Consider the following 16,224-nt stretch of genomic DNA (forward strand, 5'->3'; position numbering starts at 1 on the left):
AATGACTATGGGTAGCTCATAACAATCTAACAAATTACAATAAAACTGGCAAATTATACAAGATGGCAAGCCAATTCTTTATACCTTAAGTCTAAGGTATTAAGTCTTACAAAAGGATAAATACAGTGCCTTTTTTTTTAAAACAAATTTTATTAATTTTTGAAGACAAACAAAACATAAACCTTGTACACATTAAACCTCTTTCCCTTGTAAATTTTTACAAGGCAGATAATACAATATTTTATACAGTGTAATTTTAATATATCCCATTTCTACTTAAATATCTTTTAACACTCTCATTTCTTCTCATTAAATTTAATCATCATATTCATATTTCCCTCTGTCTTGTTTGCAATTATTCTCCTCCCGCTTTCCTCCAAGGTTTTACTAAATCTCACATAAACATAGACACACAAAACACATAAAGTAAAACTTCTTTTTCAAAAAAGTAGCTTGGCCCCGGATTACCACTCTTTGTATGGACTTCAATTAAATTCATATTCATCTTATATGCCATTACCTATCTTAATTACCATTCTGTAATTTCTTTATAACTTCTCCCCGCTTTCCTCTCTTCTTAATTCTATTTTGTTTATTAACTTAATTTAAATCATTATATTTCTATCCTTTGTCCATTGTTTTCCAATTGTCTATATATTTCATTCCCCATAATAAAATAAAAGAATTTCTCCTGAAATCACAAATCAAAGTATGATGCCTTTCCATCGCACCTCTAAATTAACATTTAAGGTAACTCCAAATTCCCTATCTGATTCTGCTTAGTACATACTACTTACAAAAAGAAAATAGTGAATCCATAACATAATTAAATATGTCATTAAACATTAAATCTCATAACATTCCAATTATCTATTTCAAAAGCAAATATTACAATAATATATTCATACTAACATCCACACAATAGTCAATTAAAATCTATATTTAATCTAAATATTTTAGACCTTCCTTTTAATATTTTATTAAATCTTAAATTCTACCATTATTAATCCTTTAATATTTTAGTCTTTACTCAAATAAAATTATAATTTTCTATTTCTAATACAGATACTACAATACTATCATATGTACCTTGCAGAATCCTTTTAAAACCAAATTATATTACCCTTTATCCCTAAAAAACCATTTCTTTTTCACATCTTGTTTGATACCCTCGTGGCCTTTTTCCCCCTTCTTCCTCCCTGTCTTATCCCATCTGGTCTTTTTACCCCCCTTAACTTCCCCTCTCTGTTGTATTTCTCTTTCCTTTTGCTTTCTAGCCTTATATTGATTTTGCATCTTATTTTTCTCTTTCTTAGATATTTTTTAAAGTCTTATATCCTTTTTTTCCCCTTTCTTTCTTCTTCCTTTCTTAAGCACCTCTATGGGTTCATTAAAGATGGCTTCTTCTTCTTCTTCTCCTTCCATCAAATGTTGTATTTGCTGATAAGTAGCAAGCGCCATTTCTAAAAAGCAAAAAATTTCTCCCACATCGTCTTTCTTTATTTTGCCATATTCCTCTCTCAGTTCATCAGCAGATAAAGTCATTGTAAATCCTCTTCTTCTTCTTCTTAAAACAGCCAAAGATATTTCCAAGCTTAAAGCAAATCCCAAAGTCCCAAAGTCACCAAACAATCCAAACAAAGCACAAAGTTCTTCCCTTCTTCCTGGGTTAAAATCAGTTGCAAAGGGAGAAAAAGAAAACCAGTCTGTATTTTAAGTTCTTATTACAGTAACTTCCAATCTCTAAAATCTTCCAGGCATCTCCTTCAACAAAATCTTAGTATAAATTTTCCTTTTGTCCTCTCCCTTCCCATTTATAACAAGAAGCTTTAGATTTTTACCTTTTATAGAATAGTAGTATTTTCAGCATTCATTTGTTAATTCCATGTGGAAGGAGAGTAAACTTTCACTTGAAAACACTTTCACTCGCCGCTTGCCAATCTCTTCTGGAAACAAAGTATCTTTCAAACAAAAACCCAAATCTTAGATTTCAGGGTATTAAATATATCTTCTAATCCCAGTTCAGCCAAAAAAACTTTCGCTTCAAAAATTTCTCCTTCTTCCTCCAGCACGATCTTGTCCGGTTGCTGGCTTCTTCGTGGCGGCCATTGCTGACCGCCGCTGGACCGACTTGAGAAAAGGAGGTTATGCCGGGTGGGGAAGGGGTCTGCGAACACCCCAACCCCTTGTCCGGATCCTCCCTGTCTTCGGTTGCCTCTAAGGGGGAACCTTATCCTCCGGACCCGTCTGGGTCGGAGGAACCAAGAGCGGCTAGCGCGGCGGGGATCGCAGAGATCGCGAAACCCCACCGCCTCCGAAGCCCAATACAGTGCCTTTTTTGAGGTTTAATGATTTTACTAATGTGTCTGGTGGTGATTTTGTCAATGATTTATTAAACTGGTATGCCATCTGTCTCTCAGTGGCTGTGGGCAGCTCATAACAATCAAACAAATTACAATGAAATCAGTAAACCACAAAAGATGGCAAGCCAATAAAGTGTGGGATCTCACTCTTCCTCACCAAAAGCCTGTGTAAAAAGCCAGTTCATTCATAAATAATAAAATATTCAGGATTTTAAAAAATTAACTTGCAAAAGTACAGTATAAATACAGTATCCTTTTTATGTTTAGCAACAAGTTTGTATTAAGATAACTTCTTTATTCATTCATTTCAGGGGCGGTGAGATATGGTTGTGGGAAAAGGAGCCTAATAAAATGCTCATATTATTGGGGAAAATTTTCATATTTGCATTCACTTGGGCTGTTGGAGGAACTTTAAAACGAGAGGAAGAGCATGAAGGTGAAACTCTCATTGATATAAACACTAGCCAAGATGAACTTGCACATGTAACATCTGACTTCAATTATCTTGTTCGTGAATTATTTGACAAAAAACCACCTACTAGTAAGTTCTAAATTTCTAGTGCTTTCACAATATAGTTACTGTGTATATTCTACTTCCATTAACTGAATAAATATTTATATTAAGTAACAAATTAGTGGAACAGGAAAGGGCCAAAGATATTACATTTCAATGAAGCTGAACTATATAGTTTGGTTTCCAAAATAATGCAGCTGACAAATATATCTACTTATCTATATCTTCATGTGTATATACATATGTAAGTAGCATCTGTGTAACTGTAGATTTTGAATACAGAAGAGATTCCAATTGAATATGCTAGCTGAGAAAGAGAAGACATGCAGAACAATGGAAAAGTCAGATATTTCATGTAAGAGGACCTGGGATTCAATTTCTTTTTATACAAAGATATTAATAGGGCAGGTGAAAAGCATTGGAACTTGCTGCTGGTCAGCAATGCATAGACTAGTTTAGTTAAATTAGCATTATTGCAATATGAATACACATATGAGAAGCCTATCAATTAGCAACAGAACCATTAATATAAATATAATTAATTTTTTTTAAAGAAAATTTTTGAAACATGCTTGTAGAGTTTTGAGTTAACTGTTGTGTCATTTCTTTATAGGCTTTTAGCTTAAAAGAATGCTAATTGAGACACTCCCTTTTGCCTTTCTTCCCAGGCACATAGGCACAACAGACATGCTCTCAGATTCTTCTCCTGCTAGACTATAGCAAGCTAGATGTTAAGCTTTGCCTATGCATTTCTTAAATATCTCCAATTTGTTGTAATATTATATAATTACATTGTATTCTAAAACAGTTTTGTTAATCCTTGCTCAGGTCAGACCAGAAGTGGTATTCAACCAGTTCGCACCTATTCAGGCAAACCGGTAGTGGTTATTTGGCATAGGTCACCAAACCAGTGGCAACCCCTGGCTGGCCACGCCCCCAACCCGGTCGCCCAGGCGCCCAGTCTCTCACTTGCCCTGGTCGCTCTCCTAGCTTTCCTTACCACGTGGCAGCCATGGCGCAGCTCGGGTGGATGTCCAAGGGCTGCTGCACATGTGCACTGCATGTGCAACTGCTATACATGCAGTGTGCATGTGCAGCAGCCCCGGGACATCCACCCACCTGCTGCCCTCCTGGAGCACATTTTCTTCCTTCTCCCCGCAGACGTGCTTCTTTCAGCCCGGCCCAGCCAGCAGGTGGGTGAGTGGATATTCCGGGGGTCCTCGTCCCACTTGTCGCGAGATGCGGGCAGCTGCTGCGTGCTTTTTTCGGTGCAGCTGCAGTCTAGCAGCTGCACTGAAAAAAGCACACCCTGTTCTTTTGCTGGGCACGGCAAGTCCAAGTGGCTGGCGCATAAAACAGGGAGGTACCAGACTGTTGGAGAAGCGGAGCGAAGCCAGAATCTGTAGCTGCCTCTTTCGCAGCACAGAAATCCTCCCCGAATCGTCTGGCTGGTCGTCTCCTCTGCCATACGGAACAAATAGGCAGAGAAAAAGACGACCAGCCAGTCAATTTGGGGAGGATTTCTGTGCTGAAAAGGCAACTGGAGACCGAAAAAGAGTCGCCTCCAGCAGCCGCCCCTTTGGCCAGTTGATCTCCTCTTCCTTGGCCATACAGAACTAACCGGCAGAGAAAGAGAAGACTAGCCAGCCGATTTCTTTCTTTTGTCCCCCTGGACCACCACCACTTGCGTCCTCCTCCTCCTGGGAGGAAAGGAAGAAAGGCATGGGCGCAGCAGCCTCCATTCCTCGCGTCCTCCTTCTCCCCGAGGGAAAGGAAGAAAGGCATGGATGCTGCAAGTATTGCTTTCCCCTTGTGAGTTAAAAGTGCCTGGAATGAAAGGGAGTGTGGGCTGACAGAGGGGGTGGGGCTGAATCCAGCCTTGGAGCACTTTTGCAACTTAACAAAAATGCATTTTGAAGCAGGTCCTTTAAACTTCTCTAAGGATTCCCCATGGACGCTGCAAGTATCGCTTTCCCCTTGTGAATTAAAGTGCCTGGAGTGAGAAGGAGTGTGGTCTGACAGAGGGGGTGGGGGAATCCCCTCCAGCCTTGGAGAAATTTAAAGGAGCTGCTTCAAAATGCATGCCTGTTAAGCTACAAAAGTGCTCCGTGTATGTGTGTGTGTGTGTGTGTGTGAGAGAGAGAGAGAGAGAGAGAGAGGAAGAGGAAGGGAGAGAAAGAAAAACAGAGACCAAGAAAGAAAGACAGAGAAAGAGTGAGAAAGAAAGAAAAAAATAGGGAGAGAGAGAAAACTCTGTGGTATTATTTTTAATTGTTCCATTATTTATCATGTGTTAATATTTTATACTGTTCCTACACCTAGAGTGATTTTTCTGCCTTTCTTTTGCCCAGGGCTACCACATATTTTTCAGGGTTTACATGCATTCAATGTCAATAGTGCAGAGCATAAATACACATGTGTTTAACAAGAGTTGAAAGGGACTTTGGAGGTCTTCTAGTCCAACCCCCAGCTCAGTCAAGAAAACTGAGGATGCCAAACTCTCAGTAGAAATCCTGGGGAAGGTGTCAGAATAACAGAATAACAGAAGGGACCTTGGGGTGAACCTTATACCATTTCAGAGAAATGGCTGTCCAGTCTTTTCTTAAAAACTTCCAGTGATTGAGCACCAAGAACTTCTGGAGTCAAGCAGTTCCACTGGTTAATTGTTCTCACTGTCAGGAAGTTTTTCCTTAGTTTTAGGTTGCTTCTCTCTGTTCAGAGAGCAATGGAAATCCATTGCTTCTTGTTTGCATTCTGCTTCTTTGGAAAATACATTGTCCCCCTTTCTTTGTGGCAGCCCCTTAAAAGCCTGTTGCCTATCACACTCTTGGGTAAAGCATGTGAGCCATTTCCTCCTTTCAGTGGTCCATGAAAGTACATCTATAGTATGCAGATAATAAAGTCAAAAAAGGTGAACAACATTTTTACAGAACTATAGATAAGTTGAGGCTGCGTGACAAGGAATGGCTGGGAGGGGAGGGGCCAGGTGAGACACCCCTTGATGTGAGTGACATTGAGTTGGCCACACCTACCCAGTCACATGACCACCAAGCACACCTACCCAGTCACATGACCACCAAGCCACGCCCACCCAGTCACACGACCACCAAGCCACGCCCACAAAATAAGCCACACCCACAGAACCGGTAGTAAAAAAATTGAATCCCACCACTGGGTCAGAATCCTGGTCTCAGGAATGTTCAAATGCACACAGTGAATGTTTCACCTCCAACAACCTGAAAGGGAGGAGGGGTATTTGAGCTTGCTTGAACATAAGTCAGCTGTTAGCAGGATCTTAGATCCAGGTTCACTCCTCCTGCTTTGAATCTACATACATTCAAGCCAGTGCAAAGGAGTGGGTAGGGTGGGGTTATATGACAGAAACATATCTGCTATACACTTATAGTCTAACCCTAACCCTAACCCATTGGGTTCACAACCTCTGTGATAACAGAAAAAGAAGTGCAAGATCTATTTCACAGACAAAAGCCAGGAAAAGCACCAGGCCCAGACAAGATAATTCCTTCTTGCTTAAAAGTCTGTGCTGACCAATTGGCATCCATCTTCACCCAAATCTTCAATAGATCACTAAAGATGTGCTATGTTCCTTCTTGCTTCAAATGCTGTACTATCATCCCAGTGCCAAAGAAGCACCTCCATCAGGGAACTGAATGACTACAGACCAGTTGCTCTAACATCTGTAGTTATGAAAACCTTTGAAAGGCTAGTGCTGTCCCACCTGAAAACCATCACAGATCCACTGTTAGATCCCGTGCAATTTGCAAATAAATCGAGCAAATAGATCAACAGATAATGCTGTTAATATGGATCTGCACCACAATCTACAACACCTTGAATCTCCAAAAACTATGCAAGGGTCCTCTTTGTAGACTTTAGTTCAGCATTCAATACCATCATTTCAGACATTCTGCTAACTAAACCAAATCAGCCAGCAGTACCTGAACACTCTTGTAAGTGGATCATAAGCTTCCTCATAGACAGAAAGCAGCAGGTGAAGCTAGACAGAATCACACCTGATACTTGTACAATTAACACAGCCTCCCCCCCCCAACTTCTCTTCTCCCTATATACCAATGACTGCCTCTCAAATGATCCATCTGTTAAAATACTGAAGTTTGCAGATGATACAACAGTGATTGGTCTCATTCGAGACCACAACAAATCCGCATACAGACGGTAGGTTGTACAACTTGCCTCGTGGTGTGACCGGAACAATCTGGAACTGAACACACTCAAAACCATTGAAATGATGGTAGACTTTAGGATAAACCCTTCCATACTACCACCTCTTACAATACTAGACAATACAGTATCAACAGTAGAGACCTTCAAATTTCTAGGTTCTATCATAACTCAAGTCCTAAATTGAACACCTAACATCAAAAACGTCATCAAAAAAGCGCAACAAAGAATGTTCTTTCTACGCCAACTCAGAAAGCTCAAACTACCCAAGGAGCTGCTGATACAATTCTACAGAGGAATTATTGGGTCTATCATCTGCACCTCTATAACTGTCTGGTTTGGTTCTTCAACCCAACAAGACAAACATAAACTTCAGAGAATAATTAGGACTGCAGAAAAAACAATTGCTACCAACCTGCCTTCCATCGAGGACCTGTATACTGCATGAGTCAAAAAGAGGGCTGTGAAAATATTTACAGACCGCTCACATCCTGGACATAAATTGTTTCAACTCCTACCCTCAAAATGATGCTATAGAGCGCTGCACACCAGAACAAATAGACACAAGAACAGTTTTTCCCCGAACACTATCACTCTGCTAAACAAATAATTCCCTCAACACAACTATTTACTAAGTCTGCATTACCATTAATCTTCCCATCCTTCTCACCCATCTCCTCCCACTTATGACTGTATGACTGCAACTTTGTTGCTTGTATCCTTATGATTTTTATTGACTGTTTCCTAATATGATTTGGTTGCTTATTGTATCCTATGACTATTATTAAGTGTTGTACCTTATGATTCTTGACTCTTGACAAATGTATCTTTTCTTTTTATGTATACTGAGAGCATATCAACCAAGACAAATTCCTTGAGAGTCCAATCACACTTGGCCAATAAAGAATTCTATCTATCTAACTATCTATCTATCTTTATAGAAAATATGCCCTATTCACCCATTAATTTTACATTATTTATGTAATAAAACATGGCTCACTTTTTGAACTTTCAGATATCCAGATGCCACCTGGAGATAAAACTGTTTTTGATTATTTTGTGGATTTACAAACAGGAGAATTTGAACCATGGGGACATTTAGTTCCCAGCACGCAATTTCTTATCCAGAAAGGTGAGTATAGTTGTAGTTGCTTCATGTTATTAAATTATTTTGAAAGTCCTGGAAAACATTTAATAAGTTTAGGGTTTAGAAACACATATTTCTGAAAGATGAAGTGAGGCATTCAGTGTTTGGGAGGAGAACAATGTTAATTTATTCAGAGATAAATTCAATCCTAGATGCTGAAGCCTAACTCTAGAAATTAAAGCATAATACTGTATGATTGAGAATAGATACCTAGACATACAAGTAAATTTTGAACCACTAAGAGCTGAAAATGTCATTGTCATTACTTCTAAAAAGAACCAATTTCTGTTCATAGACAACCGTTATCACTTCAACAAACATAAGTTCCTCACAAAGCTCGGTATTACCTAACTAGTAAATTTTACCAGGATTTATATAATTTCTCCATCCGCTTCTATTTATCTGTACTTTCAATCATCTCTGCCCATCCTTTTTCCTGCCTATTCAGTGACTTGAAGGTTAGAAGGCAATATTAAAATACATTTTTTTCTGGTAATCTTGAATGTCATAGCCTAATTGATCTTTGGAACCCCTCATCTATCTATTTTTTCATCTGGCCGTGATTTACAATATTTTACTTTTTAAATATATTTTAAAATAATTATTGTAATCTTTTAAACTTCAGAGACATCAGATATTTCCGATTCTGATAATAACATGTTAGAAAATCAAGAAAAGAAAATAGAGGCCTCTGCATTTATTCCCAATATTGATACTATTCGCCACAGCTTCCTAGCAAGTCTTCTTTTATTGTCAAAACATCCAGTACTGATTATAGGTAAGTTCATATTTAAATATTGAAAAACAAAATAGACTGTCTTCTGCAAATACTTGCAATTAATTGTTGGATTACTCTTGTATAATATTTTCATTCTATTATTTGAAAGCCCAGTCATAAAGATAACTATAGAACTCTTGTGCAGGTAAGTTAAAATGCCCATACTGGTTTACTGAATTTTTAAAATAAATCTAAGAACTGTAAAACATAGAATTTTGCATTATCTGAGAATAGTTGGAATGTAATTGTTATTTTCAACACGTGGAAAGTTAAGATTGCAAAAAAAAAAAAACCACCCACCTCTAGCTTATAACATAGTTATGAGGCATTTAATCCAGTCACTTTAAATTCCTTTTATTTACAAACTATACTTATACCTTTTAGATTTCTTGGGAAACTTTCCTTCTCCCAGTAAGTGACAGGGGCTTGAATTACTCTTCTTGGACCTATTGATAGTGTCAAGAGAATTATTATATAATTCTCATGCAGAACATAGTTATCAGGTTATCAGATGATTTAGGAAGATAGAATTCTTTTTTAAAATGTAAGTGTACAATGTATTATGGAAAAATCAACACAAGATGAACCAATAACTAGCCTTGGTTGAAATCTGACTGATAATAATAATTTTAATTTTTAGCTTTAATTTTGAACAGTTTAATTATTTAAAATATAATTTCATTATATTAAAACACTTTATTATTATTAGTTTTAATATTTATTTGTTTGTCAAACATGTACAACATAACAAGTATAAGTATGAACATAAACAAGAACAAAGGGAGTAAATACAGATAAAGGGGGACAGTAAGACAGGGATGGTAGGCATGCTGTTGCACTTATGCATTCCCCCTTACAGACCTCTTAGGAATGGGGTGAGGTGCAGAGTAGACAGTTTGAGGTTGAAGCTGTGAAGGGTTGAGGCTGTAACAATGGAGTCGGGTAGGGAGTTCCAGGCATTGACCACTCTGTTGCTGAAGTTGCATTTTCTGCAATTGAGTTTGGAGCGGTTTACCTTGAGTTTGTATCGGTTGTTTGCCTGTGTATTATTGTGATTGAGGTTGAAGAAGTTGTTGACAAGTAAGACGTTTTACAGACAATTTTGTGTACTATGCTTAGATCGCACTGCAGGTGGCACAGTTCTAGATTGTCCAGGCCCAAAATGTTGAGCCTAGAGGCATAGGGAATTCTATTGTGAGTGGAGGAGTGGAGTGCTTTTCTTGAGAAATACCTCTAAAGTGAACCCGCTCAATTGTGTTAATGTCCAATGTACAGTGTGGGTTCCAGGTGAACGAGCTGTATTTGACAATTGGTCTGGCAAAGGTTTTGTATGCCCTAGTTAACAATTCAATGTTGCTGGAGAAGAAGCTTCGCAAAATAAGGTTAACAACTCTTAAAGCCTTCTTGGCAATGCTGTTACAGTGAGCTCTGGGCTTAGAACATTTGAGATAAGTACTCCTAGGTCCTTGACAGAGTGAGGGTCATCTACGAGATATTGTAATAACTTTATTTAATTAAAGGGTACTTTGCATAAAGTTTACTTGCCATAATGAGCAAACTAATAATGCAAGTTGCTGGATTAATTTGCTTACTTTGGGGCCTATAATAGCATGTCCCTAGTCTTCCATTATCTACATTACTCAATCTTTGGGGCAAAATGGCTGTGTATACTTTAAATACTTCAGGAAGTATCAGAACACTACTTGTTTCTCCCTTTTTCAACTTCCTCTTTAGGTTTGTTTTTCTTTCAATGGAGGTGACACGGGTTAAACATTCTCTGTTGATATCTAAAGTTCTAGCATTTTATTAATTTATTTTTATTTATTTGATTTGCCAATTGTTTACAAGATAATAAGTATAAGTGTATACATAGTTGTGAATACATGAAATGGGTACATATAAGAAAAATAAAAGAAGAATAAGAGAAACAATAGGACAGGGACGGTAGGCACGTTGGTGCGCTTATGCACGCCCCCTACAGACCTCTTAGGAAAGGGGTGAGGTCAATAGTAGACAGTCTAAGGTTAAAGTTTTTGGGGTTTGGGGAAGAAACTACAGAGTCGGGTAGAGTATTCCAGACATTGACCACTCTATTGCTGAAGTCGTATTTCCTGCAATCAAGTTTGGTGCGGTTAACTTTGAGTTTGTATCTATTTGTGCTCTTGTGTTGTTATGGTTGAAGCTGAAGTATTCATTGACAGGTAGGACATTGCAATGTATGATTTTATATACCATGCTTAAATCAGACCGAAGACGGCGTAATTCAAGGTTTTTAGTTCTAGAATTTCAAGTCTGGTGGCATAAGGTATTCTACAACGAGTAGAGGAGTGGAGAACTCTTCTTGTGAAATATTTCTGGACTTTCTCAATTGTGGTAATATCAGATACGTAATGTGGGTTCCAGACTGATGAACTGTATTCGAGTATTGGTCTAGCAAATGTTTTGTATGCTCTGGTTAGTAGTGTGATATTACCAGAGAAAAAGCTACGTAGGATTAGGTTAACAACTCTTAATGCCTTTTTGGCTATGTAGTTGCAGTGGGCTCTAGCACTTAGATCATTAGAGGTGAGTATTCCAAGGTCCTTTACAGAGCTTGGGTCATCAACAAGATCTTGACTATTCAGCTTGTATTTTATTTTCTGATTTTTTTTGCCAATATGTAAGACAGAGCATTTATTTGTTGAGATTTGAAGTTGCCATTTGTTTGACCATTCTGATACATAGTCAAGATCTTTTTGTAGGGTAGCAGTATTGTCTGTGGTATTGAACAGCTTTACATCATCAGCGAAAAGAACGCAATTGCTCTTAATATGATCACAGAGGTCATTTGTGTAGAGTATGAAGAGAGTTGGTCCTAGAACACTGCCTTGGGGGACACCACTATTGACAGGTACAGAATTTGATAGGACGCTCCCAATTTTGACCATTTGTTGTCTGTTTGCCAGGAATGCTTCTATCCAGTTATTCAGTTGTCCAGAGATACCATAGGATTTTATTTTTAGGAGTAGTTTGTCGTGTACCACTGAATCAAAGGCTTTACAGAAGTCTATGTAGATTGCGTCTATTGCTTTGCCCTGGTCGAGTTGTGTCGTCCATATGTTTTTGCAGTGTAAGAGTTGCAGATTACAGGATAGTTTTTTTCTGAAACCAAATTGTTTATTGGAGAGTAGGTTGTTTGTCTCTAAGTGGAGGATGATGGATTGGTTAATAATTGATTCCATGACTTTACAGGTGACGCAGCATAAGGAGATTGGTCTGTAATTTTCAACTAGGCTGGGGTCTCCCTTTTTGAAGATGGGGATGACTGTGGCTTGTGACCATAGGTTAGGCAAGGAGCTGGTCCTGAAAGATTTTTCAAAGATTATGCTTAAAGGTTTGGCTATGACAGTGGATAGCTTTTTTAAGAAGTAGGCACATATTCCATCCGGTCCAGTAGATAGAGATGGTTTTAGATTGCGTAGTGCTTTTTCAACATTGTCTTCTGTAAAATCGATATGTATTAGATCATTGTTGTTATCTGTGGTACGGCTAGGAAATACTGGGCATGATCCATTGCTGTTTACAAATACTGAGCCGAAGAATGTGTTAAAGATGTTGGCTTTAATGGTGTCGTCGTTGCAGTCTTTACCATCAGGTCCTATCAAGGGTGGGATAGACCTTGAGTCTTTTAGTTTGTTGTTTACAAAATTGTAAAAAGCACGGGTGGAATTGGTGCTTAGAAGGTTTTCCTCTTGTTTAATGTGATAATTGATGCATTCGGTCTTTATCTGGTGGCATAAATTTTTGTATCGGCTTTTGAAATTGGCAACGTGACCAGATTTGTTTTTCCACCAGAGTGATCTCTTTTTGGATTGAAGTTTCCTTATTGTTATGGGTAATCTGCTTTTTTGTTTTGTTTTGGGAGTTGTTGTTGGTACATATAGTTTGATGACTCTTTTGACTTCAAGTAAAAATATGTTGTAATGGTCTTCAACAGTATTGCATCCAGTGAATAGAGATTGCCAATCAAGGGATGAGGGATCGTTGTCTATAAGATCATAGTTGCCTTTTTTGAAGTTACAATTGGGGATTACATCATTGTGGTGATTTTTGTGTGGGCGTATGTTGAGACAAAAGTCAATCATATTGTGGTCACTGCTGGAAAAGGGTTCTTTAGTTTGTATTCCATAAATTAAATTCAAACTATTGCAGAAGATGAGATCGAGGCAGTTGTTTAGTCTAGTGTTGTTGGTTACTAGTTGTTCCAGTCCCAGATTTGTAATAGCATTGTAGAAGGTTGTGTGTATGATTTCAGTTGTACAATCATTTAGGGTCCAGTCAATATGAGGTAGATTGAAATCGCCAAGAAAGATAAAAGGGTATGGGCAGGATGCAGCCCATGTTAGTAATGTATTTAGCTTGTTTACATGTTCAATGTCATAATCAGGTGCTCTGTAACATAGTAAGAATCGAATTGTGATATTTAAGGATAGTTCACAGATGATGGTCTCAGGAAGAGCAAGCTCCTGGGTAACTTGGATATTTTTAGATGTAAGGACTTTTTATAGAAGATAGCAACACCACCTCCTCTACGAATTTCACGATCTGATCGGTAAACATGATAGTCTCTTACTGTGGTAATGGAGTCAGGGAGAGATGCATTGAGCCATGTTTCACAGACAAATATAATGTCGAATTTAGCCATATTTAGTAGGAGGAAAAATTCAGGTATTTTATTCACGAGGCTTCTTGCATTGAGTAGTTTGCATTTAAGGCCAGCAGTAGTTGGAATTGAGGTAGTTAGGGGCGTGCATGCCTAGTCTTGGGTGATGGTGGATCGGTTGAGGTAGGGTTGTGGTTGAGGGTTAAAGCTGAGTTGCGGGTTGTGTGGCTTACTTTTGATACAGTCAGCATGGTAGTCAATGTACAGGTCCTTCTCTCCATTGTCTAGACGTTTTTTGAGTTCGGTGCGGAGTACACGGGAGCGGGCACGTTGCTGTATGGTTAGGTCAGGGCAACAACGGAGGTTCTTATGGTTGGTGTTGGTTTTGGCGAGTGAATTTATAGTGTAAATGAATTTACGTTTGCTTGATTCATTTTTGCAAATGACCCTGCACAAGCGTGCGGCCACAGAGCCGTCTCTGTTTTTGAGCTCTCGGCCAATGCGGGAAATGTCAAGTATTTCATCAGCGGAGATGGTTGATGCTTGATAATCACTGATGATGTTTCGGACAGTTGTGATGTCATCATTGTCATTGATGTCCTCTAGACCAAATAAGATGGCGTTTGGACGTTTCCGTTCACGCTCAACAGCTTCTCTGATGAGGATTGGGATATCAATATTTGTCTGGGTTGTGTTTATTTGTGGATTGGGTTTTGGATTGGGTTGTGGTTGTTGGGTAGAGATGTGGTTAGTAGCTATTGGATGTTCAGGTTTTTGCGTTGTGTCTTTTTTTTCAAGGTTGGATATTCTTTCTTTTACGGCGTCCAGGGATGCTACTATGGTGTTAAGGGATGTTTCAATGGTTTCAATGGTATCAACTCTTTCCAACAGATCCAGTTTGGGTTTGCATGGTTTGCAGAGATATGGAAACTCATTGGATGATTCCAGGTATTGAATAAATTGCTTGGTTAATCCCAAGCAGTCATGATGAGCGTATTTTTTACACAGAGAACATTTGATGGAGTTTTCATTATCCTTTAGATTTTTGTAGCATTTAAGGCGTGTGCAGGAGTCTTGTGGTTCATTGGTGGGGATTATCTTCTCTTTAGGTTGTGGTTTGGCATTGGATTTTCTTTTTGGCATGGTAGGTTTGTTAAGATAGTACGTTGATTGAATTAATTAAAGGAACAATTTTGGGTAATCTATATAGCCAATATCACACCAATCAATCAATTGCAGTAATCTCTCTAGTCAGATAATATTCCTGAGCAACAATCAGCCTAATCAATTAATTACTCTAATCACTAATCAATTAATTACACTAATCATTAATCACACTGTTCATGACCTGCTTTTAAATACTGCCATGTATTGTTCTTCCCAAACTATATGAGAAATAATCTCCATCAGATTACACATTCTACTATTTAATAATATGCCAGAAAGTCCTTACACTAGGTACATGATTCCCAGCATTAAGCTTAGTTATATCTTACATAGGGTTTTCACTTTTTTAAAAAAAGATCATTTGTACTGATCCCTCATCATATTTAGATGATTGGAAGATTATGCCATTTTGCTTTTTCTAGACATTTCTTCAATGTATCCTGCATAATCCTCAGAGATGATAGGATGAGTGTAACAATAAATTGGTTTGAGGATGGGATTGGACTAGAAGACTTCCAAGATTTCTTCCAACTTTGTTACTTTGTTACTCGGTTAAGATAGTTTCTAAATTAAAGAAACTTTATAGAATAATATGAGGATGTTTGAAGTAAAATTGTGATTGTCTGCATGGCATACTGATCAAAATTTGCCAAAACTATCATTTGTCTCCTTATTGTTATCAGGGAATGCTACATAAGGCACAGGTGGAAATATTGGCAACCTTATATCTTTTCTATTTTATTAACAAATATTATGTAAAAAAACTTGATTGACCAAAGTCTAATGAATGGTGGAAATTAACTTCTATAGACCTATCTAGGGGCAAACATGGCAGGTGATAGGTGTAAGAACTTTAGATATAAGAAGAATAAATGATAAAGTATATGAATTAAATTAAATAAATTAAGATTATGTATGCTGCTTCCTAAGGAATATGATGCATTGTATCTGAATGGAAGACACAATTGCAGATCAATGATGAGAGACTGGGAGAAGTTAATATCAAGAGAGGAATATTTCAGGGAGATTCACTATCACCACTACTATTTGTCATTGCACTGTTTCCTCTGTCAACAATACCGAATAACTCAGGCAATGGCTATCAAACATCAAAAACATCGGCCAGACTAGCCCACCTCCTTTACATGGATGATCTAAAGCTGCATGGAAAAACACCATATGAAATATAATCGCTGCTCAACACTGTTCATATATATAGCCAAGATATTGCAATGGAGCAGTGGTGGAATTCTACCAGTTTCTCTATTGGTTTGGTGATCGTGCACTGTGCACTCAGCTTTCCAAACACCACCTGAGGCTCTGCTGCGTCAATCAGCTGAGAGGATAAAGAACAGAAAAGCACAGGGCAGGTAGGAGGGCCGATCCTGTGCTTTTCTCTTCTTTCTCCTC

The 16,224-nt window shown here is 38.1% G+C and overlaps 1 protein-coding gene across 1 annotated transcript in view; it reads left to right on the top strand.

Annotated features, from left to right (window-relative positions):
• DNAH14 (dynein axonemal heavy chain 14) overlaps positions 1-16,224 on the top strand; it is a 267,453-nt gene that overhangs the window by 116,291 nt on the left and 134,938 nt on the right. The window contains exons 41-43 of the mRNA XM_087957091.1: positions 2,675-2,904; positions 8,096-8,212; positions 8,853-9,005. Coding sequence (XP_087813217.1) covers positions 2,675-2,904; positions 8,096-8,212; positions 8,853-9,005 — 500 coding nt within the window. The remainder of the gene's footprint in view (positions 1-2,674; positions 2,905-8,095; positions 8,213-8,852; positions 9,006-16,224) is intronic.

This window comes from Notechis scutatus, chromosome 1 (genome assembly GCF_049901735.1).
Source record: "Notechis scutatus isolate UNSWTSFEM ecotype Mainland chromosome 1, rNotScu1.2, whole genome shotgun sequence".
NCBI classification, from domain to species: domain Eukaryota; kingdom Metazoa; phylum Chordata; class Lepidosauria; order Squamata; family Elapidae; genus Notechis; species Notechis scutatus.